This window comes from Thunnus maccoyii, chromosome 19 (assembly GCF_910596095.1).
Source record: "Thunnus maccoyii chromosome 19, fThuMac1.1, whole genome shotgun sequence".
Classification (NCBI taxonomy): Eukaryota; Metazoa; Chordata; class Actinopteri; order Scombriformes; family Scombridae; genus Thunnus; species Thunnus maccoyii.
Window position 1 is genome coordinate 7,090,261 of NC_056551.1, and position 24,905 is coordinate 7,115,165.

Consider the following 24,905-nt stretch of genomic DNA (forward strand, 5'->3'; position numbering starts at 1 on the left):
GAAAAGTTGCTGCAGTTGGAAACAGGTTTTTTTGATGAATTGATTTGTCTGCTGATATACAGTATATACAGTAGATACTGGGTATATACAAATGGGTGACAAATTAAAGGAAAAGCCAACATAAAGTGTCTTAGTAAGGTGTTGGGCCACCACGTGCTGCCAGAACAGCTTCAGTGCACCTTGGCATTGATTCTACAAGTATCTGGAACTCTACTGGAGGGATGTACGCCTTTCTTCTAAAAGATATTCCCTCATTTGGTGTTTTGATGATGGTGGTGGAGAGCGCTGTCTAATATGTTGGTCCAAATCTCCCATCGATGTTCAATTGGGTTGAGATCTGGTGACTGTGAAGGCCATAGCATATGATTCACATCATTTTCATACTCATGCTGTATGTTGTCCTTTTTAACTGTAAAGTGTATTGGGACCATGATGCATGGTGATTCTGCACTTTAAATGAAATTGATTGAGTTGATTGATCATCAAACCACTTAGTGACCCCTTGTGCCCTATGGATGGGGGCGTTGTCATCCTGGAAGAGACCACTCCCATCAGGATAGAATTGTTTCATCATAGGATAAAGGTGATCACTCAGAACAACTTTGTATTGATTTGCAGTGACCCTTCCCTCTAAGGGGACAAGTGGACCCAAACCATGCCAGCAAAATGGCCCCCACAGCATAACAGAGCCACCAGATCCCTTCACTGTAGGGGTCAAGCATTCAGCCTATACTGGTTTTTCCTTTAAATATAATAGTACCTGTCTGTGCTATTATATTTGATATGATTTATATGTATATTTATATATATATATATAGTATTGTGGCCTCTAATGACTCAAATATATATTCAAACCAGACCTGTCGGACCATGTATCTTAACTTGATTTTCAGTGGTGTGTAGTTCAGCATGTGTGGTAGAGACCAACATTGAAGGGCCATTACTGAAACATTAAGCAATTTTAAATCTGAAGAAGGTGACATCAGGAATTAAGAGAAAGGCCAGATATGTCTTCACTCTTTGGTTCCTCTGAATTAATTCAGAAGCTAAGCTGAATTTGTACTCATAGAGGAAAATATTTAATATCCAATCCTTAACCTGTGAGTGTTTCATATCCGTGGGAGTTTAGGATAGAAGCAATTTAATGAAATAACATCTGCGGTAAAATATCAGGAAACTCAAAGATTATTTTACCATTTCTTTTTACCCACAGGCCTGCTTCCTTCATTGAATCTACAGAAGCCTGCTCCGTTCTGTAGCCTTCCCAGCATGCAGTGCTCCACTAAGGCACTGAAAAATTGCACTCAGCTCTCTTTGCTCCCGGGGCATCAAAGCAGCTGCTCTGCTGAGCCAGAACCAGACACCGTGCTGTTCTGACAGCGCCAGCCTTCGGCTCATCTCACCTGGTGTGTCCTTTCACTTATTGACTCTGATCAAAAGGCGACAAAAAGAGCATGTGGCAGAAACTGAGCTTTTGTCTGATCAATCCAATTCTCTCTTTCAAAAAGTCCAGAACAGCTTATTTGGGCAGTATTGTGCACTGCTCGCATTTGGTATTGGAACAACAAGTATTGAACTCAGAGTAATGAAGTCACAAAATTACTTTTACTCTTATGCAGAGCTTTAAACATTTGTGACCCAAAACCATCACATCACGCTCTTGACAATTTCTTTTGAGACAGTCTGCCAATCTGCTAATATCAAAGCAGTTCACTGTGCTGATGGATTCACCACATTCTCTGTTGTTTCTTATGCATTCATCATTCTGTGGCGACAGAAGGGACAAAAAGGATCTCAGTCATCATCAAGTCACTGGTTTTGGCTGTGGATGATAAAGTTTTTAGATACTATCAGTCACCTTTGAGTTTAACAAAAGAGCTGCTTATGAAAACCTAATAAATAAGGATGATAAACTGAATATAAAAGATTATATTTGCTACAATGTTAATATTTTTCGTAAATGTAACATTGTTTCTAACAGTGTAATTCCCCAACAGAGATCATTATCTGCTTTTTTGCCCTTAAGGTACTGTGAATGTTTGGTTTCCAAAAATCTACTCAGGCTGGATGAAATCCTTGTTCATTGAAGCAAGACCTCTAATTATGTCCAGTAATTGAAGAGGGTCAAGTAAACTTGTAGGTTTTGTCCTTGTTTATTTTTTATGGACAAAAAGGGAAATTAAATGTTATTTGTTATTTTGACTTTAATTTACCAAGGGTGAATTCACTGAGTGATTTTTTTTTTCATTCTTTCTTTATTCTCAATGTTATTCACATAACACTTGGGAGTGCTTTTAGTGACACAGTTTGAGTAGTTAAATGCCATGTTCAAAGGCACATTGACAATGGATACTTAACACATCCTCCTAGGGCTTGGTGATAATTCAACATTATTCTTCATTAACTGTCCACATGAAGGGTTACAAGCAAATCAGATCAGTATTTACGACAGAATAGTTTCAGACCACAATCAATTCGTCTCTATGGAATCCCCAAGATTTTCTCCAATATATCTCACTTGGCACTAGATAATATGGATGTGCACGAAAAGACCAACAAATATAGATGCCTCACATCAGCCAAAATCTGCCATTTTAGGTAAATAAACCCAAATTTAATGGATATAGTGCTGTATTGTCAACACACGGTATTTCACACAACCAACTCTGCAATCATACAACCATCTTGAGTTGTGCGGTATGTGAATGCTTGGGGTCAACATGGGAATCTTTCCCATTGCTGATATGAATGTAGCATTAGATCAACTTTGGTGAACTTTGACACACAAATTTGCACTGTTGACCAGTTGAAAACCATCTTGATAGAAGGAACGGAGTAAATCTGAGAGTCCAAACTGGGGGAGGCTGTCATATTATCTGTGGTGTACCCTTAAATTTTTATATAAATATACCTGTTTGACAAGCACAAATGAATTTTGCTGTTCCACTTTCTGGTGTGATTGGGCACTCACATGTTTTGATCATTGCTTTCAACACCTATTTCATTATTTTATATGTGGTACATATCCCCCTTTGTGATACACTGTTTATTGATATTAGAAAATTGGACACACTAAAACCATTGATTTCACCGACCCCTGCACCCCAATGTAGATCAAGATAGTTCCTGTTTGTTCTGTGCGATTAAACCACACAACTTTCCAGGAACAAACCTGGCCCTAAACCTGCTGAGAGAAACATGCTCATGCTCCCCTGCCTTCGTGAACAATGTAGGAAAAAGGGGTTTTGCTCACTGCTGTAGCTCAAGGCCTTCACATTAGTCAAACAAATAATTAACTCAGAACTCCAGTGTACCAGAGCATTGTTGGGTATCCATCCTATAATTGGAATTCACTCATAGAGGCTACATTTACTGCAAATCAATGTTTCACTTCTGTAGAACATTTTCATTTTCTGCTGTACACATATTGTACTGCTAGTCCACAAATGATCAAACCCCATGTGCTGCTCTGGGGATTTATACTCAGCACTACTTTTTTGCCTACGTTTTTGAATCTAAATATTGTGCTTCCAAAACATCAAACAAGGAAAAGTATGTGAAATTAGTTTTCTGTATACCCAATGTAATATTTAAAAAAAGTAATTCTGCTTGTTTTTGACATTCAGAGCTAAAACCTGAATAGCAGGATCCTACAGGGACCTGCTGTATGTTGTATGTTAAGTGCTCTTGCAAAAAATGTAACATTGGCTATAGAGAATTACATGGATAAACAGCAGAAAGGAAACGTGTTCAAAAATAGATGTGGACAACAGCGAGGGCTAATAAACCTGATCATTATACTGCTACCTTTTTCAGTTATTGTGTGTACTTAGGGGGATTAGCTTTAAAATGAGCACTCTTTTATTATGTCCATTAAGCAGTGAATGAGTCACTTCCTGGCATTTGCCAGGAAGTGACTCATTCACTGCTAGAAACCAATCAAGAAACCAATCAAGGTTAGCTAGAAACCCATTTAGGTCTTATGAATTGAGATGTCATACACAAATTGAAAAGTGTAACACCATTGTGCTCATGTTGCGTTTGTAGAGTTCTAAACTCGCCATAATTAGTACTTAACTGAAGTCTTTATGGTATGTGAGTGAATGTCAGAATAACATCAATAGGATTTTCCGTATAAAAACAACTATGTGATTACAGCATTTTTCAGAATTCAGATGGCAACTGTCTGTTTGTAGAAAAACAAGCCAGTCCCAGTTAAGTCAGAAATGTTCAGTTTCTGTACATAGTGGCTTTAGGGCTCATTGTTTTTCTTTTGTTTTGTTTTTTTTTAACCAATTTTCACCAAAAAATACCCAGATTTCTTTTAACTGAAGCAGATCAGTTTAAACTGATTTTCACTCTGAATGTGCTGTACCAGCACATTCAAAAGGGGCTCCTTTATTAATATAAAGATATTATTATCATATTATATAAAGTCAAGATAAAAATGTAGGGAAATGCAAATAAGCTGTTGACTATGTACCAAAGTCCTTACAAGCAATTAAAAAACTGTTAAACTACAGAAGGTTTGAGCTGCAAACGGTACTTTAATAGTCCAAATCTCAACCACAGTGTTGTATTATTGATTTTTTTAAAATCAGATTTTTATTGATTTTATTACAGCTTAAAACGTTGCTGTGACATGCTGCAGATTTTTAAAAAAAACTATGAAAAGCCCATTCTATAGCTTGTGCTGTTGGATTTCATCAAGATATTCATGTTAAGGTTTCCCTCCATATGTGAGCGAGGATGCTCAAATATTTTGAAATTTTAAAAAAACTCAAGAAAATTAAAGGAAGTACTATTTACTACTGTTGTATTGGATTGATCAGATTTAAAACAGCTTAATTTCCGCATCTACAAATGTGTGGTTTAAGGCCTCTGTTCAGTGCTTGTCATTGATCTTCAAGAATTGAGTGACAGCACATTTTTCAAGGCAACAGCAGCTTCTCCCTCCTCTCTCTGCTCCATTTACACGATGTTAAACCAGCGAAGCAATCTGTGATGGTGTACAGATATACAGCTCGGCTCTGCTCTTTTGACAGTTAGCGGGCAGCTGACTTCATTGACTGATAAAATACTTGTCTTACATCCGAACGAGCTTCCAATTATACTAATGGTGGTACTGCAGCACCAGACAACCCCATCCCGAGAAAATGATTGGAGGTAATGTCACAGTCATCTTTTTTAATCCTCTGCAATTCCATTTATTTATATCACTTTGACATCAGAGATTATGGGGTGGGACAAACACGTATTTCTTGTCTCTGGCTTTGGAGTAGAGTTTTCACAATGCTGAGAGCAAACACTGAATGCAGTAATGAGTGTGTACAAGTGCAGTACAGGTACTTCAACAGCTTATTTCAAAGGCGAACACTCGCAGCATTCAAATGACAAACAGCAGTTCACACTGACAGGTAACTTTTTTGTTTTCTGATACATGTTCATGGTGTGATCCATGTATTCACAGGCATTTTTCTCAGCTCAGTCTGTAACTGTCAACACATCAGTGACGGTTTGTTTGAGAAGTGATATTTTTCCTCCTGTGATTCCCTTTTCCAAGATTTCTATACAAGAAGTGACACAGTGACAGCTTTATATCAGCTTCATAGAGAAGGTAGATAATACTGTAGGAATGGTGCTATATTTGATTTGTAATCCTCTCTTGTTCATTGACCCTTAACACAAATGTTTCACAGCTGAATCACAGGTGACATTTTCATCATGTTAAAAATGCTGAAAGTTCCAGGTTAATTGTCTAATATTGTTTCTAAAATCTCTAATGACCTTTACTCTGATTATTTCTCGGATATCATTTAGAGGTCAGTATGCTTGAAACAAACTAGTTTGTTTGAGGTGTCATCCAGCCACATCTAAATGCAAAACTGTCTGCATATCTTACAGATCAACAGTGTCTCCTTGAAGGCATTCATGATGTTGCACTTGTTTTTGCACAAAACGTGACAAAAGTAGTTTTGTGACAGATTAAGAAAGAGAGCTTGAGAGAGAAGGTCAAACCTTGCCTACTTTCACACCTCGCACACCTGGCCAGTCGCTGCCCTAAAGTTGGTGTGATTGTATTGTGGTCTGTTTCAGGAAGTTACAAAATTTTTAGTTAGACATCCTGACAAGCACTTAGTTTGAAGCAAATTAAGGGCTTAGAGATGAAGTATCCCAACCAATGGGTTGTGCCCTTTAAAGTTCTTACAATTTCGAACGTGGTTGATTTGGTGACACCCATGGCTACTGATGGTAACAGCAAGTGCAGTTTAAAACTACAAGAAACACTCCTTGAGCAGCTACTTCGACAGAAATACAACAGAAGAGCAACTGGTATATCTGTTTACAATGCAGCCAAACAAACTCGCACTGTTTTATGGTATAAAATAGTCAATAATCTGCCGTTTTCCATTCTGCCATGAGCAACTGCAACCTTAGGCTGCTGTTGTTAAAGCACAATTCTTATTGACACATATTTCTTGTGAGAGGACAACAACGCGGGTGTATTGCCAGTTGAACACTTTTAATGTGAACTAGCAGCAGTAGGAACTGTTTTGTTTGTTGTCCATAAGCAGTAACTTAATACAGCTCTGATACAGACTCAGGAGAGTAAATGGTAAACAGTGAGGCAGATATCAACGAGATGAAATTACAAACAGTAATGCTGGATTACATGCATACCTCATTTCCTGTGAAACCCCTATGCAGGCAATGAATCCTGAATGGCGGACTCTGCCACTAACAGTGAAAACACCTATGTAGATAGGTAATGTACTGATTATAAATACATTGAATGGCTGTTACTGCATCAATTGTATCAAAAACGGAGTTTGATTTAACTTCTGAATTACAAAGTTAAGGAAATCTGAGAAACTCACGTTCTAAGTCATCCCTGAGTTAAACTCTCCAAGAATGTAAATGTGTTTCATCACCTTAAGACAGTCACACATGCCCAGCTCACAGCACATTACTGACAGGAATTGAAAGTGTTCTTCAGTTGTTTTACCTGGAGGCCAAAGCACGTGCTCAATTAAAAGTTGACAATCTTTACTTTTCTCTACTGTGGAAACTTTAATGTGACATGCAAGTTAAATGAGTTTACAACTCTAGAACATTTTGAATTTGTCAGCCTGAAATCCAGGCTCATTAATTAAATCATGATTCATGTCAACAAGAGCTGACGTGTCAAAAAATAATTCACTAACATCCACTGGTTTTACCCTATCAAATGTTAGGATTTTCAATCAAAAAATATTTGATTTGAAATTTATCATCAACTCATGAGAGAGATTTAGGATCTCTAACCAACTCTAACATGACATTGCTCTGCAGTAAAAAAGCTAAAAAAAAAAAAAAAGATCTGTACACATAGGTCTAAACATCTTTATATAGAAGTTTGAGAAATTGTACATTAAATGCACACATGATCAGTTCACACTGTAGCAGCAGGACTGTCACATTTTCTTATTATGTTCCACTGTTATGCAGGCGTTTCTGTATCATATAACCTTGAAGACATTCATAATTGTTTTAGATTTTCAAGTACAGCAGGTATTTTGTTTGCATGACAGAAAGAATGAGGATGGCAATTAGTGCTTGTTGCTGAGGATAAGCCGTGACCATTATCTCCTGCCAAGTGTAAAATTAGTGTGATTATCAGCAACGTTGCCGTAGAAATATGGTCGGACGTGGATAATTTAAAGATTGAAACCTAAATGGGTGTTTTTCAATCAGTCTATCTGCACATCCAGCATTCAGTCTGAGAGGCGAGAATTCACAACATGTCAGCGAAGTTAATTACCTCACTGAATGCCTCCCAGCAGTGTGTAGAATAATGGAATCAGGAGAGAATGACTTTTCTTCTCTTGTATTGGTTTTATAGTACAGTAGAATCTTTCTTAACCCCCCCCCCCCCTTTAACTTTCATTTTAATTAGGCATTTGCCAAAGAGACAGACTTTTTGAAATACATCTGTGTTCTTGTTATCCCAAGGGCAATAACCTTGCAATAAGTGTTTCTTATTCTCTCATTGATTACAAAGCGTGTTCACCCAAAATTGATGACATTATAATGGCTGGTTTTAGTGTGTCCTTGAAAATCCACTCATACAAAAACGATAATTGAGCCCAATTTTTCACAGCGCCTGTTAACATTATGAAGCACTTTTCAGGTTCTTGATTGATAAATATACTGTATATAAGACTGATACAAAATGTCCCTTTTTATTAACTCAAGTAGTGTTCATGAAACTCTAAAATTTTTGGACTCATTATACTTGGAGTGGTAGACTTAGTTTTTACTGCAAGGAAATATAATAAATTTTATATTATTACAAATATAGGAAGACATACAGCTTTATAATATTAAAATCAACCATATATTTGTGTGTACTGTTTGCTTTTGGAAATGAATTATGCGTCTGCTTTGTTATGATTTCTGTATTTATGGTTAATGAGTTAATTGCAGCCAAGGTTGCAGTAATGTTTACAACAATGACAATGTAAATAGAGCTAATCAAGATGGGATACATCATATCATGGATGGATATATATGTTAAAATTTAGACTGTTTTCTCATTAGGAGCTACTCTTGTTCATGTTTGGATAATGAATTTGTTATGTTTTATATGTAAACAACTGATTATGATGATGTAGCAGCTTTTAAATTGGAAGTCAACTGTAGTTTATTAGTTTTCTATGTCGTGTGTATTTTTGTGTCATGTAAACGATAACTTTGATACAGTTTAACTACTTATATGCAACCCCTGAATCAGGGTTTGCATTGTTTTAAATAAAAAATGCTATATTGTAATACATTTTAAGAATTGATGTACAGTGAAATAATTGCATGGTATATTTCTAAATCCTGTGTTATTCACTTCCTCTTCAAACTGTTCATCTATTTTTCCCTACATAAATCATAGTTTAAAGCCTAACAGGGCAACACTATACTGTATGTACAAAATGTTATGTTTTAATAAATAAATCGAAACCCTTTTTTTCTTGCGCAGGCTCAGATTTTTTCAACTTCAGTAACCTTCTAGGGTCTGTACATCACATTGTTTATTTGACACTGGATGAAAGGTGCTCGCGTTCACAAACATCGATCAGACTCTCCTACGCCAGAGAAATAACTTGAATTCTTAAACTGATTGGTTCTCCCTTTTGCTCGTTTTGAGTGCATTCTGACATACTTTCTAAATCGATGGATGTCGATCCAAACCCTTTGAAAAATGAGGCTATTTTGGTTGAATGTAGGTGCTCACTGGTGTAGGAATTTATCACTAAAGTGTAATTTCAAACTATAAAAAATGTAGATGTACATGGTGAGAAACTGTGGTCTTCAGTTTGCAGTCCCCCTCCTAAAATTTTGGAGAAAAAAAATTCCAAAGAGTCTTGGAAAGCAAGTGATGGTTTTTAAGAAGGGTTTTTCATTTTTGTCAGCTTTAGATTCCACAGATCCTTTTTCATCTGCTTTTCTTCATCTCATCTGTATTGTGATTATGAATGGGTGTGATTATCATGGATCACTACTAGAGATGGACTGAATTCATGGTAGTTTAACTAAGTCAACAGATAAACCCTTTAACTACAGTACATTAGCATCTTAAAAATATATGCTCAGAAATCACTGAATGAGATGTACAGAGTCTAATAAAGCCAATAAACACACACACTTGTAACCATTTTCATTAAAATAGCAATAATGTTCTAAGTGACAAGTGGCATTTACACTAACATTTGGTGTAAATGTTATATGGCAACTTTGTGGCTCCAAATCTAAAAAGACTTCCTGGAGAAATAAAATATAGCCATCATCACTACTTTTACTGTGATTACTGACTTTTTTCTTCATTACTGCGATGCATAAAAAGCCTCTCTAGGCAGTGCTCAACAGTTAATGTGCTTTATGTGGTGTCTGACAAAAACTCTTTGTTGTTCCAGATGTCACTGTAAAGCCCTCACGGTCTATCAAGTGATTCAAGAAAAAGGATTATTTAGCCTATAATTTTCATATCATGAATTTGAAATTATACATTTTTTTAATGTCGACCCCCCGCCAATAGACACACACACACACACGCGTGATAAATAAAATGAAAAAGCAAACAAGGAACAAATTGAATCAGTCTTACAAATGCCTTCACTAACAGTGGGGTTGAGTGGGCATTTTACACTTACTCAGTAATTATGGCAGTAAACCTGGCAAATGTGTCTATTTAATTATAACACTGCCAGACGTAGGGAAACAGTGTGGGGGACCAGCTGCTTTATCTCCTATAGAAAAGACATACTGTTGTCACGGTAACTAATCTCAGTAATGAACATAAAATATTTAGATACATCTAAATACTTCTTTATAGTGACAGAACCACATCTGTCATATTTTCTCTTACTTCCAGTGTAATTATAGAAAGAATCGTGTATTGTTGGGCTGATTTTAAGTAACTGTGTCACAATTTAGTGAACCAGTGTGTCCATTCCAGTCTGGGCCAGTTGATGTTGATAAAATCTCACAAAACTACTTTTGCTTTATTTGTAGTGAAGGTATTTGCAAAAATTTCACTCTCATCAAATATAATTTGCTTTCCTACAATATCCACTCCCGGCAAATTAGGCATGATTAACATTTTTAGCCATCTTAGCAGCATGGCTCTAGGATCCACCACTTTGATCCAGACTGAAATAACTCAACAAATATTGATTGGATTGTCATGAAATTTTGTAGAGATGTTCATGGTCTCCAGTGGATGAATCATAAGGCCCAGTCAGGCATGGAATCCATATCATTGGTGACTTCTCTATCTGTTATACTGATGGCTTTGTGTCATTCAGACCTTGGCGACTTTTACATTGATGTTCTTTACGGCTTCATTCAAACATGACAGGACATTTAGCGAAAGAGACAATGTTTAGGTGATATTTGGCACCTGGTGCATGAGAGGGAGTAGAGTGTGCGGTTAGTTAAAAATTTTATGATGAACAAGGAAGGAGACTTTTTTTGTCCTTTCACAGGCTGCATCGCCCCTTAATTAATGACCATCAGTGAATCCACTGACACCACTGCTGTCAAATTCGTCATGCAATATTATTAGAAAGCCACTTCTGCTGCCTGTTTTATGAAATCCGACATGCACAATCATTGAATGACAGGATGTTAAGTAGCTACTTTGTAATTCCTATTCGCTCACATGCTGTGTGTAAAACCTTTTGCTGGATATCCACTATTTCAACACTTGGCAAGAATGAAAACTGAAAACACAGAGAAGGCGTTCTGGTCTTATTATTACAGCTGTAAGAGGGATTTTAACCACTTCTGCTCTAGCTAAACTAGGAAAACAATAGTTTTTATAGACTGGTCCGACATGAGAAGATTGATCTCCACAATGCCTTAAAATGGACTCTTTCACAGTGTTTCCTTGTTTATGAAACTTATTTTGTATATAACAGATATGCAGAGAGAAAGCATGTCTTTCTCTCTGCATATCTCTTATACATACACATATATCTGATATATGATTCTGACTATAAATGATTATATATGATTCTGTAAGTAAGATTGTCGTTGTGACTTTTATGTAAAAGTGACCAGGGTTTTTACTCAGGTATGAAACCATCATGTTAAATTGCCATCATGACTTTTCTTCTAGTGCTACCAGAAGATCAGAGTGTTTGCTTACTAAATGAACTACAGTATCTCAACATCTACTTGATGAACTGGCACCAAGTTTAGTACCAACAGTCATAGTCCCCAGACGATGAATCTGACTGAAAACTTGGATGAATCCCTAAATTTTCTTCTGGCTCGACATCCATTGGACGGATTGCCGTGAAATTTGGATTGCATATTCAGCATCCCCTCAGGATGAACTAAAATATCTTTGTCGATCCCCTGACATCATCTAGCGCCACCATCAAGCCAACATTTTAATCTGCCCAATACAGTGGTTTATCACCAAATACCTGCAAAATTTGCATTTCCACCATCCTCAGGTATACTCTGGAAATGGTTGCATGCTGATGTTAGTATTTAGCACAAAGCACTGCTGTGTCTAAGTGCAGTCTCACTGTGCCATAAGCACAGCTGTAGGCTCTTAGTGTTGTTATGGTTATGTTTAGTCAACTGAAAGCTCTTAGTTAGGTAGGCAAGGCCATCATCTTTGTTAAATATTGTAAAAGTCAATATCTGATAAAAAGTTGTCTTTTTCAATGTCAAAATGTTGTCTTTCCAACCTTAAAGCAGTGGTTTGTGAGTGAGTGCTTTTTTATTTCTTGTGAAAAACTGGATGCTTTCTATTTTTTGGCACCAAAAGATGCTTTACATTAAACAATTAAATAAGGAAAAGTCTTTTGTTGAATTGATCAGCACAATTTCCACACTAAGACATAACCAGTGATGAAACCACAAATAGACATTGCTGCATTTTAACAGGTCACAAGTCAAATAGATTGTGAGCCACTAAGTCAAAGTATTTTTGTAGCAACATGCGAATGCAGGACACGCATCCTGGTCTCCAATGCATCACCAATCAGCCACCCTGAATGCTGTGACCTTGCTGCACTGTGAGAACATCACACCTCACGTAATGAAAAAACATGACCAGTGCATATAATCTAGGCAGCAATTACCTCTCTCAGAAACTTATTTGGAAAAGAAAATTAGAAGTATGTATTTTGAAGGAGACATGGTCGCTCCACCTGTGACTAACTTTTCCCACACTTTGCTTGCTTTTTTTCAGTCCAAATTTCAATATAGATAAACTTTGATAAATGTCCATTTCCATACAGATAATCTTAATGATGCAAGTATATTGGACAATGTATTTCTATTGAATATGTGTTCTTCCCTGACTGTCAAGAAAAAAAAGAAAAAAAGAAATCTGTATATTGGTGAAAATCATCATATGTGGGGTGTTTAGTATTTACAGGTCTCAATAATCCTCAGGTCTGTTTCCAGCTTAAGGTGTTACTGTGATCCCTTGTGACTTGTCACTCTCATGACAGTTTGCCCTCACTCAGATTAGATGGGTACTGCCTGCAGCTATTCATTTTATTTAGAGCAGCTGCACATCACCACAAGTCCACGCAATCTCCATATTACACCTGTTGATTCACTCCGTCTTCTAGATCCCTCAAAATGCCTCCGACAGCAGACGAGAACCATACATGAAGAGATTGCCCTTGACATGTAGTTTGACTTTGTCTGCGATACCCACACTGTATAATGAAATGGAATTTATTGGTTGCTAGGGGCCTTGCACAACAGCACACTTATACTTCCCACAGACAAAACACTTCAAAGACAAGAATTGCAGATATAAACTAAAAGATGTCATACAGACACTAAAGAAAACTGTCCTGCAGGAATGCACAAAAGCACAGCCTCATGTTGCCTCATACTTTATAGTTGGTAGTTTGGGGACGAAAATGCATCATAACTGAATATTTTCCATGATTTCCATCAGACTTAATTGATGCATAGCCTAAGGCCTGAAGTATAAAGTAAAATGATTACAATGTAAATTGTCTGTGTTCTCACCTCCAAATACAGACGTCAATAGGCTATTTTACACAATGAATGTTCACTGTTTCAGGCAAATAGATTATTCCATTAGTCAAATTGATTACAAATGGGTTAGTGGGGTCGACTGTGTTGGCCAAACAACAAATTAGATAAAAAGTGAATGCAATCACTCTGGTGTGCTGAGGAGGATCAAGTTTCATTTATGCTAACAAAGTGTTGTTGTGTGTTGCTTTCCTTTTTTAAAACCACTACTGGTAATTTTCATCTTTGTTTATACATTTTTCTCACTTTGCCACATTGTTTTTTTTTTAATTGTCACTGGTTGTTACTGACTGTGCTGTGTTACCTTTCACTGGTGATTACATCTGTCTGATGTTCTTACCTGCTGTTTAATGAGGACTGAGTTGCCTGTTGTTGCTTGCATTTGCTATGTTTCCAGCTGCTCACCTCTCTCGTTGTCTGACTTTGTCTCTTCTCACATTTGAGTCTGTTCATTGCCTCTGATGTTTGAGTGTGTCCATCACTATCACTATGTCTATCTTTTTTGTCTTTTAAGTTTTTCTAACACTACTATGGAGAGCCCTTTCATTCAAAACTCCACCCAAACTGCACACCACCTATCCAGTCCAGATTTATACAGATAGATCAAAGGATCCAGACAGAAAGTGGCATTTGGAGTAACCATTCCTGCCTTAAGCATTAAAAAGCAACATAGAATTTCAGATCAGATGCCACTATTCACAGCAGAGATGCTGGCAATATAATGGGCACTTTGGTGTGTAAATGACAATAAACCAGACAACTCATATGCAGTGATCCAGCAGCAGCTTTAACTACAATAAGAGAAATCAACTCTAAGTCCAGATGTGATATATTGACAGAGATTTATCAAACATTATACTGAATTCACAAGGCAGGGTGTGAGGTGGGTTTTATTTGGGTAACAGTACTCATGGGTGTGGAGGGAAATGAGGAAGCAGATTACTTGGCAAAGAGCTCTGCACTTGAGGATAGAGTAGAAATTGCCCTACAGTATGGACTGTCAGAAAACTCTTCAATCATAAACAAGTCAGTGAAAGAAATGTGGCAGAATACATGGGAAAAAGAAAAGGTGAGGTCTTACTTTACAATATAGAAAACAGTGGAAAAAGCAAAAAGCAATTTTGCCTGGAAAAGAAAAGTTTCAGTTGTCATAACCAGGTTGAGGGTTGGGCATTGTGGAATGGGCTGGCTCTGATCAGGAAACACCCAGATGGCAAATGTCAGTGTGGAGACTCAGAGACAGGAAGGCACATCCTCATCAGTAGGCTACCTTCGTCTCAATTGATTTTCTATTCTGAAATGAACATCGGAAAATTAAAAACAGGGCTTTTTTAATTTTTCAGCATTTGTAACAATGTTTTAAAAACAGAAATAGAGCCATTTACCATTTAATTTTGTTCTCAAAATAGAATTTTGTGTTGTTTCCTTATTATAGATTTTCACATGTAGTGAGTCAAACACAAAAAATTCCATTACTACAAAATACAAAACTGGATTTGATTTCTCTTATTGTAGTTAAAGCTGCTGCTGAGTCACTGCATATGAGTTGTCTGGTTTATTATCCTCTACTCACCAGAGAGACCATTATATTGCCAGCATTTCTGCTGTGAATACTGACATCTGATCTGAAATTCTATGTCCCTTTTTTATTCTTAATTCAGGAATGGTTACTCCAAAGGACTCTTTCCCACTCTCTGGATCCTTTGATCCATCTGTATAACTTTGTAAATATGAACTCCATTCTTGTTGCAGATGACTTAACTTCCTTGACTATATCTCCTGATTTCTCATTTTTTGGTATTATTCAGTATGCATAGATCAATTTCAGGTTCTGGGATTAACCATGATGGTACAACTGGCCAACAGACTGGAAGGCATACATTAATATTAATAATATCTCAGATTTTAGCTTATTTCCAAAGTTTGTTTTGGTCTTTCTCACTCTACTTCCGTTTTAAGAGAGGTGATTGAATTTCTGTCCTATGAGCGCTTTCCAGCTAGGTAGCGCACAATGTTGAGTTGGGGAAGCATGCGCTGTCGACTGGGTGGTGTGCGATGTCCACTGGGTGGCAGCACAGGATGACTGGATAGATGGTGTGCAGTTTGGGTGGGGTTTTGAATCAAAGGGCTCTCTATATCAAACATCAGATATCCATCACATGTGATGTTTGCCTATCACTTCTGTCCATCAGTTTGCAGATCACTTGGGGCATTCACTCTAGCTTCTGTCAAACAGAAAAGACAACAGATTTCAGTTGACATGACATTGCAGTCAAAGACATCAGACACATGCTTGTTTCCAGTATATGCCATACAATCTTAATTCCAATTACAACAACACAATTTTGGAACAAATGTAACCTCAAAGAGGACATTCTGAATGAAGATCTACTAGTCTACTACTAGCTCTACTAGTCAAGGTTTTCCATGGCTGTCCTTATCTGCACTATAGCTGGCACTGCTTTGCTGGCTGAAACAGGAACAAAAGCCATTTGGCACCACTGGCAGATAATTTATATGGTGCAGCGCTATAGGATTAAACCAGGAACAACTAATGAAATTGAACACGACTTCTTCAAGGCTATTTTCAAAGTGTCCTTGAGAAATCACAGTCAATGAGATGAACCTAAAGCTGAGTCTGTGTGCGCATAAATGGTTTTTATAGAACTTCCCACATCCTTGACACTTCCCTCACACAAAGCTTTATTATTATTGATAATAGACAAGCGAATGAAAAGAAGGTAAAGAAAATAAATTTACAATAATGTCTTCTCCTGTAAAACGGTAAGCACAGTGTTGAGACTTAGAAATTCAACATTTGTGGTAAGACAGTCTACTACTATCCACTTTAATTACATCATCATCAAGACTCCATCAGTCATGCCAGTGAGTGACTTTGGAATCAGTAGAAATGCCTAATTCCTCAAGCCCAGTGAGCCGTCTCACATCCAGAAACATTAAATGTTACTGTAATAATTACAGGCAATCAGGAAATGGACCAAGAAATTGTCTTCTGAATTCAGTCAGCCATCATGCATCTTCATTCACTGTTGCAGATGAATATATATCAATGAAAAAAAACAAAACAAAAAAAAAATAACAATAGGGAACAGGGAGGGACTAAATGACACCATTCACAGGACCAACAGTCCAACAGGCCAATCAGGAAAAGGAAGGGGTCAACAGACATCAGTCATCAGTCAAAAACAGAAGTCACATTACTCATGTGTAGCAAGTTTGGGGGCCTTTGGCAGGTTCCTCCAAAGCCCAAGAGACCCATTTGCAAAGCCTGAGTTTCTTTGACAAAAATAATAATAATAAAAAACAGAAAATAAGTTAATGAATAAACAAACAAGCAAACAAGGATACTGGATGACCCTACACTTGGATTTACATTACATAACTTGGAAAAAAACCCTTTAAAACACATCTTTTTCTTTTTTGATCAACAAATACATACAGGCACATATCTCCATGAAATTCGAGGACCCCCCCCCCCATTCATTACTGTAGATGATTTCAACATTAAAGCTTTCAAACAATGTCAATATATGAAGAGGAATTTTGTTTCTTTGTCCCAAAGCGGTAACCAGTTGTGTGCCATGAAAGACAGCCGCAACATGTGATTTGTGAAGATATTTTTAAAGCAATAAGAGTTTCATTGTAAAATACTCAAAAAACTCAAGACACCTTGTTACTGAACACCCACAGTGCGAGTACAAAGTGAGACAATTCTTTCAAAGCAGCACAGAGAGGTTTAACAGCTGCTACGGAAAGGCATAAGTAAGTTCATGATAATGAGGGTGCTAAATTTACAGTAATTGGCATATTATGTCCTGAGGACGTCAACTGTACTCATCACGACATTCTGTCATGTAGGCATCTCCAGATACAAAGTGTGTCAGGCAGCATAGCTAGCAAAGCAGCAAACATCTCAGCATGAGTTATGACTTATGAAGACTTTTGGCCTCAGTAGAATCCTTTTATTGCCATTACCAATCTTTTGTAACACAGTATTGGCAATAATTAGATTTTGTATTCATAAGGTAGACATTCAATAAGTTAGTTTTAATATTTCAAAAACATAGAAGACAATACAAGAAGATTAGAGTGCAAAAATACCACAGCTATTCAAATCAGTAAATATGAATCCTCTTCTTTTGTCAACATTTTAAAGTTTTTTGTTATGCCAACTAACCTTATTATACTGAGAGGTAGAATAAGATACTTTTAACAAGAAAAGACAAATACAACAAGAAAACCTTATTATAATGACACAATCAAGAGTTTTTTTCCCCATATAATTGCATCTATACACTGCAGCAGAGGTGTTCATCAAAGTTACTATTACAGTAATAGATCTAATTAGAGTGAATAATTATAGTTTGTTCATCTTATTCCAGGTTTGGATTAAATACATTTTAATACAATGCTCACATATCACATATTACCACACCAAATCATCAAAGGACCTGCTAAAATCCACTAAGACTCCATTAAAACCTCAATTTTCTAACTTGGCCTTTTGTCTTTACAGTTCTGAAGGTGAGCCATAACTTTGAGTCTTTGTATTATTGAAAAATATATTTTTTTTCTGGTCCTGTCTTCTCTTGAATCTATAGTCCAATTAAAATGAAAATCCATTTAGTTAGCAATTGTCAGACAAATACAGCAAAAACAACATAAGAAATAGTAATTAAGGACAGACATCAGACAGCATGGTGCTCCATAGTGTCATCTCCTAGCAACACCAGCTCTCAATTGCCCCTCAATTGATGATGCCATGGGAAATGTTGTCTTCATGGCTCAAGGCAAAGATAGTCACACAGTTAAATAATCTTATTGTTTTGCAGGACTGAAACTGTCCTCCCATGTGAAAGGAGTCAGTTTCATCAAATGTCCCAAAACGCCATGTTTACGACATGTTTATGACACTAAGCAGTTAGTAGTAGTAATTACTCTTGTCCATCTGGAGCAAAGGAGGAAGAATTTATTCAGGTGTTATCGAGTGACAGTGTTTTTGTTTTTTTTTTCCTCATGTTTCTTCTTGACAGGCAACATTACTTTTCTTAAACCAAGACCACAGCCATTCCTTTACTGTAACCAACTAGTTATGTTAACCTGAACCATGATATTCCTTAACCACGTTGTTCTGGAGAGCACGGACCAACTACATATTTTGTCATTTATTTTGGAGGACTGGAAGGATTTTGCCAAAGGGAGCACAGTGAAATGTACAATAGCACAAAGCAGAAGTACAATTGCTTTATTTAGAATAATATTTAAACTGTTGACCACTACTATGTTTGAGGTGTCTCATTATAGAATTTTCTGGCAGGGGAACAGACACCTGTTCCTATATAAGGAAGGTTTGAAATAGTGTATAATATTATAATAATATTTAGCCTAAAACCTTTCAGGTTGCTCGTTCTGTTTTTTGGAAGGGGAACCTCAGCGCATCAACTGATGATCAAAAATTGATTTGATTTGATTTATTTGACCTTCTTTGCAACTGTGGCTGGCCAGACTAATTTACTTCATACATATCTTAGAAACCCCAGTGAACTAAACACAGGCCTCACAGGGCAAAAAATCAAGTGATTTTGAATTTGAGGATGATATTCTCTGCATGTCTAAGTTGTCATCAGGCCTGAATTGTCTCATATTTTTTTATTCTCTATCTGCTTACCAGAAGAATCATCCACTTCTCAGTGAGACATAGAGCAGACATAACCCGACATCTTGTTAGAGTGTAAGAGAAGTTTGAATAGTACTTCCTAGACTCAGGGTGAACTCCTGAGTGAAAGATTCAAGCTACAGCCTGTCCTGATGTCCTTATTCTTATACCGATCAGGTCTTAGTGATACTTAAAGCCAGCAATAGCAGCAAGATCATTCCTGAGACAAGAGTGCTCACACAGGTCTGGGCTTCTGTACTATAGAAGCCTTTTTTTTCTTAAGCTTGTCTGAAAAAGAATTCTGTTCAGATTCAGCTTGACACTTCCCACCTACTGTACTGTCAGTGACCATGCAGATAAAAAGAAAAACCTGTACAATCTCATGCTATTCAGCCCAAAAGGCTTGAATGAAACACTACAGCACCTTTGTAAAGCTTATTATGTTATATTTTATAAAGGTCAGTTCACTTGTCATGAGAAGTATGATTCAGCCAGTGAAAACACGTTTGTGGCTGTGGAGGGAGCTGTCCAAAGTTTGAAAAAATAACAAAAAAGAACACAAAAAATAGTGTTTTTTGAATTTGACCCATACTATGTATTAAAAGTCAGAATTTCTGCTTCTGCTGCTTCCATTCTGAACATTCTTTATTCCTGTAAACACAGGAAACAGAAATACAGCAAAAAAAATGCGCAAACATTTCTTGTCACCTTTCAGATAATGTTGTAGGAGGCTTGATGCAGAAATTAAAGGGTTTTCAAATGTTTTACGTATTTTTAGGGAAATTATGTTATTTTGCAACGTTAGCCCTAGTTGGGAGGAGAATTTCTGTATTTGTACTCACATTGTCTGAACAAATATACAGAACAACTAAGGGTTCATTTGCAGGGTTGATTGCCGGTTTAGCCCATAACAGTATATATCATGAATAATAATCATACAACAGTCATATTTTTTTTTAATCAATAGTCATTTATTAATTAAAAAAAACAGAACAAATTATATTTACAAAACTGAATTTTGTCTCCGTCCCAGTGTTCAGCCATGTTCATTTGCAATGATGGTCCCAAAGACACTTCTTTTCCTCTGAAAAGCAAAGATGAATATTACACTTACTGCACAGCGTGTTGATGTATCTTTTATTGCAGTGTCTGCAGCGTCCTCTCTTCATCTTCATTGGGACATATGCGACTAGGTCCATGCGTACATCCAGTGGGGAGTGTACAGATGACCTCTTGGCTGGGACCCTGTTTAGTGGACTCCAATCAACTGAGGATGGTCTCTTCTGAGCATTCAAAGGGCTCCTTGATGTCACCGTCTGTGTTACTGGGCTCCCATAGCCTGAAGATGTTTGCGCTCTTGTTGGTGTGTTGAAAGTTGTGTTCACTTGAATTGGATTAGAACAGAATCAATCAAGATACGTGTCAAAAATAGATCTTGTAATTCTGACCTTCTGGAAGTGTGGAGGCACGTTTCATCACAACATCACCTGACAATCCAAGTTCAGATTTGGCTCGTATTCCGTTACACTGCCTTGTTACACATCAAGGTCACAGAGCATGCCAGAGATTCCAGTTCTTACTCACGCATTTAACCCCCATGGGTGTGGCTTGCCTTGCATATATTGGTTAATGCTGCAGAATTTACCCGTGAAAGGAATCATCATCTCCTCCACAGAGTTGTGCTCTTCTGATGCTCTTCTCTCAGAGATTGAAATCTGTTGCGTGGCATCACATTAAAAACAGGGGTGTACCACATGTCTGTCTCCCAATACATACAGACTCCAGACATTTGCATTAAGCCCATCTTCAGGTATATGCCTGTATCACTTTCTCAGTTTCCTTTGAATTGGTGTTTATAGACGTTCCATTCTTTTGAAAGTTGTACTCATTTGTGTATTTTGTCATAGCCTGAAACATGTGTTCTGACACAAACTTTGGATGTACTACAGTGATATCCAGACCAAAAAAATCAGTATTGGGACTGATAAAATCCTTTTTCAGCCAGTGATACCTGTCATGGGGCATGGTGTGTTTGTTTGGTTGGTGCTTGATGTCCACATAATCACCGGCTGGGCAGTCAGTGGGTTGTTGGTGTTCTTTGTTCTCTTCATCTGCCCCTTCGTCACTTTCCACAGTCACATCCTGTACACTGTATAGAAGACTTGTCTTTGCTGGTTGAATTCTGAAATAGAAAAAGTAAAAATAATAAAAATACATATGTAATACATATAAATATAAATAATACATATGGGTATTATATTGTATTAGATAACCTGAAGGTTGGTGGACCAAGTGTTCAGGATAGAGAACTAAGTATTTTCCAGGCTAAATAATTTCAATGCAAATTAATCCTAATCCTATTTACACATTCCACTTTCTGGCTAGCCTGTTATGCTCTCTACTTATCATACTAAAAGGAATACATGCATCCCCCCAGAACACTTACATCCCCACATTAATGAACAGTCTTACCTGTCCCCAAACAATGCGACAAGCATAGATATTATATCTATGGCTACTTCTATATCTAAAAATGTATTTTACCTTTTAAGTGTAATTTATTAACACAAAATATTCATGTTTTTTTACTCTTTGCTTTTATTTAATTAGGTGCACTTGATGAGGCACTGGGGAAACAATAGGAGTTGGAGGAACTGGTGTCGGGCCTTACTCTCTCTGGACCCCTACTGGATAGACTGTGTGTGTCAGTGATAATTATTCTTACACTTTATTATTACACTTTATCAGTCTTTTTATACAGCACTGAGTTCCTCAGTGTCTATTGGGTCTTGCATTGCCATTCAGCTCAGTACCACTGGTGGCATCATATTTTTCCTGTTATACATCAAACATAGTAGATATAATAATATATAGTCTTAATAGTTATAAGGTAGTCATTGTGTTTCATCTAGTCATACTTAAAAATAAGACATGTTGCATCTGTGCCATATGTAGTGAGAACGCATGACAATCAGAGGAGCCCCCAACCAAATTTCGATTAGGCCCTCTGAAGGTCTAGGGCCAGCTCACAGTTATAAGAGCAGCAGACACAAGGGAACAGTGATCTAAACATAGATGTTCACTTTGTGGATCTTGACAGTTTGACAGCTGAGATGTCTTTTGTTAATTCATGGCAATAAACAACATCTATGTGTACATAACAAGACATTACTTGCTGCTGAGGAATTAAAATGTTAAGTAGAGTTAAGCAGTGATTGTTGCTGGTCTCTATTTCAAACATTCATCACCTGTTTGATTTTTGATATGAGGTACAATAGCTACATGTGATTAAATTGAGTGATGAGTAAAATTATAGGCTAATTTCTTTTAAGTGAACTATCTTAAATGCAAATATGAACCTTTGACCCCTAATATTGCTTGACTACCTAATGTTCCATCCTGAAGTCAATTTCAGTCACTTAGTTTCTCCATTTCTGAGCTCTTCAGTTCACTTTTTGCTCTTAAGTGTTTTAAAGCAGAATGTCAAAAGAGCCATAAAATGTGCTGTTTGGCAGGCATGTTGTTAAATCTTGAAAGGTGCACACAAAATGCACTTTTAATGTCACCTTTTATCTAGTCGCCTCAGGAAACCTTTAAAACACAAACACTGGCTGACATGGAGATAAAGACACAAGATCATTTCTCAGGCTAGGAGGTTTCACAGACTCTCAGAGTCAAAGGTGGGGGTTGGGGGAGGTGGGTGTTAACATTCTATCATTTATATAAATTTCATGACACAGAGAACTCCCAAGCAGTCGACTCTACGTCAGCATTGGCCCTGCCTTTCAGGGCTAATTTTAAACAGCAGATGACAGGTTGAGCCATTCTTAACCCATGAAATGCAGATTTTTTTTTTTATAAATTTGGTGTCAATGTCAATATTAATACCAACATTGATGTGTTTCATTACAGTACAGTCATCTAATTTAGTTTACACCTTAAAAAACACATTCAAGTGTGCAGTACCTCCTTAAATACACACTATGTACACTGTACAGTTTGAATTTGATACTTCAGAATTAGATTCAAATACTTCTTGTGTGTAATTGTGTAATTATAATTATTCACAACTTGGTTAAATGGAAATTATTCATACCTCATAATCAAAAGAAGTATTGCATATAATTAGAGAATAAATCAATGACAGTTCTATTATTTCTGCTTTGTCTGCCTACGCCACCCCGGTTCTTTCTGTCTGGAGCACACACACACACACACACACACACACACACACACATCTGACACATACACACGCTCCTTCTCGCTCTGTCTCGCTCATTCTCCTGCCACCCTGGAGAGTTCACTGCTCTTGCTGTTTTAACCTCAAACCCGGGTTGTCCATGCTGCGTATGCTGCGTGTCACTCAGTGAACTGTTTGTTTGCCACTCATCCCTCACTGCCCTGATCCTGTCCCCACAAGGCTCCCTGCAGACCACAAATCGCTGGAGTGATTTCACATCACAAGCCTCGTCTACACAAGCTACTTCCCCTTGTAGCAGCTGGTAATTTACTCCAGACAAGGCATCTCTGCTCCTATCAGTGAGATAACGCTTTATTCTTTCCTTCCGACCCCCCTTGTTTCTTCTGTCTCTTATTTTTCCCCTCGCTATAGCAGCTCCACATGCTCTGCATGCAGTATGACTCATCACACAAGGTGTTATCAGTGATAATACTGCAGCAAATAAAGCCACATAATGCTCCTCTTGTACAGTGATCTATTTACACCTCACAAGCAGCTTGTAATTAAAAGTCAACATTAGGCATGGTGTCTTGCTTGTTTTGACTTGTCAACTCACACATTCTGCTCTCCTACACTGAAATACATTTGCATCTAAAGAATTTAAAAAAAAAAAATGAAACAAAACATACAATACAGAGATAAAGCCAAGACCACTGAAATCCCTGTTCGGTTTCATGCCAATGCAAACGTTGCAAGGAGCAGAATTAAGGAAGCTAAAAAAGTTGGCAGCAACAGGGAAACATTGACTATGAACATGAGCTGTCACACTGACATGCTTCAACAAATCCATCCAATCCTCCATTTTCACTCTACTGCACTCACAGGTTCCTCCTATTCTCTCTCTCTTTCATATCAGCCCTGCTCTTCTGTGGTTTCCTTGCGTCAAATTGCTTTTGAACCTTCACTGCAAAAATCACTATCTTGTATAACTGAGTCTCTTTAAACAAGTTTAAAAAATCCACTGGTGCAGTGTGAATATTCTAAATTATTTCCAATAGAAATGAACAAATTTAGGGATTTTTAGGACTGAATAACACAGGTTGCTGCATTCGAATCACACAGACTTGTTTTCAGGAAATACTTCAAACTGAAGTTGATTTGCACTGATTTTCGGTTGAAATATTCTTAGTAATAGTGCAGATACGATACTTGAGTACGAATATTTTTCGATACCGTACTTTGAGTAAGGTAACAAACATTGATAACTTACTTTGATTAAGGTATTGAAAATCCTATTAAATCCTATAAATCCTATTTTCCATTTACGAAAGCAAAGTTCTCATATGTCAAATGATGTCCCACAAGCACAAGAAAACAACCAGAGTCATTAACCCAGGCCCATTAATACCCAGTATTAACATATGATCTGTATCTGGTTTCGTTACATTGGATAATGACATCCAACATACGGGTCTTTGCATT

The 24,905-nt window shown here is 37.2% G+C and overlaps 1 protein-coding gene across 1 annotated transcript in view; it reads left to right on the forward strand.

Annotated features, from left to right (window-relative positions):
* Positions 1-2,208, forward strand: part of igsf9a (immunoglobulin superfamily, member 9a) — a 53,553-nt gene extending 51,345 nt beyond the window's left edge. Inside the window, exon 21 of the mRNA XM_042395595.1 lies at positions 1,214-2,208. Within this exon, the coding sequence (XP_042251529.1) occupies positions 1,214-1,377 (164 nt within the window). The 3' untranslated portion in view covers positions 1,378-2,208. The remainder of the gene's footprint in view (positions 1-1,213) is intronic.
* The last annotated feature ends 22,697 nt before the right edge of the window (positions 2,209-24,905 follow it).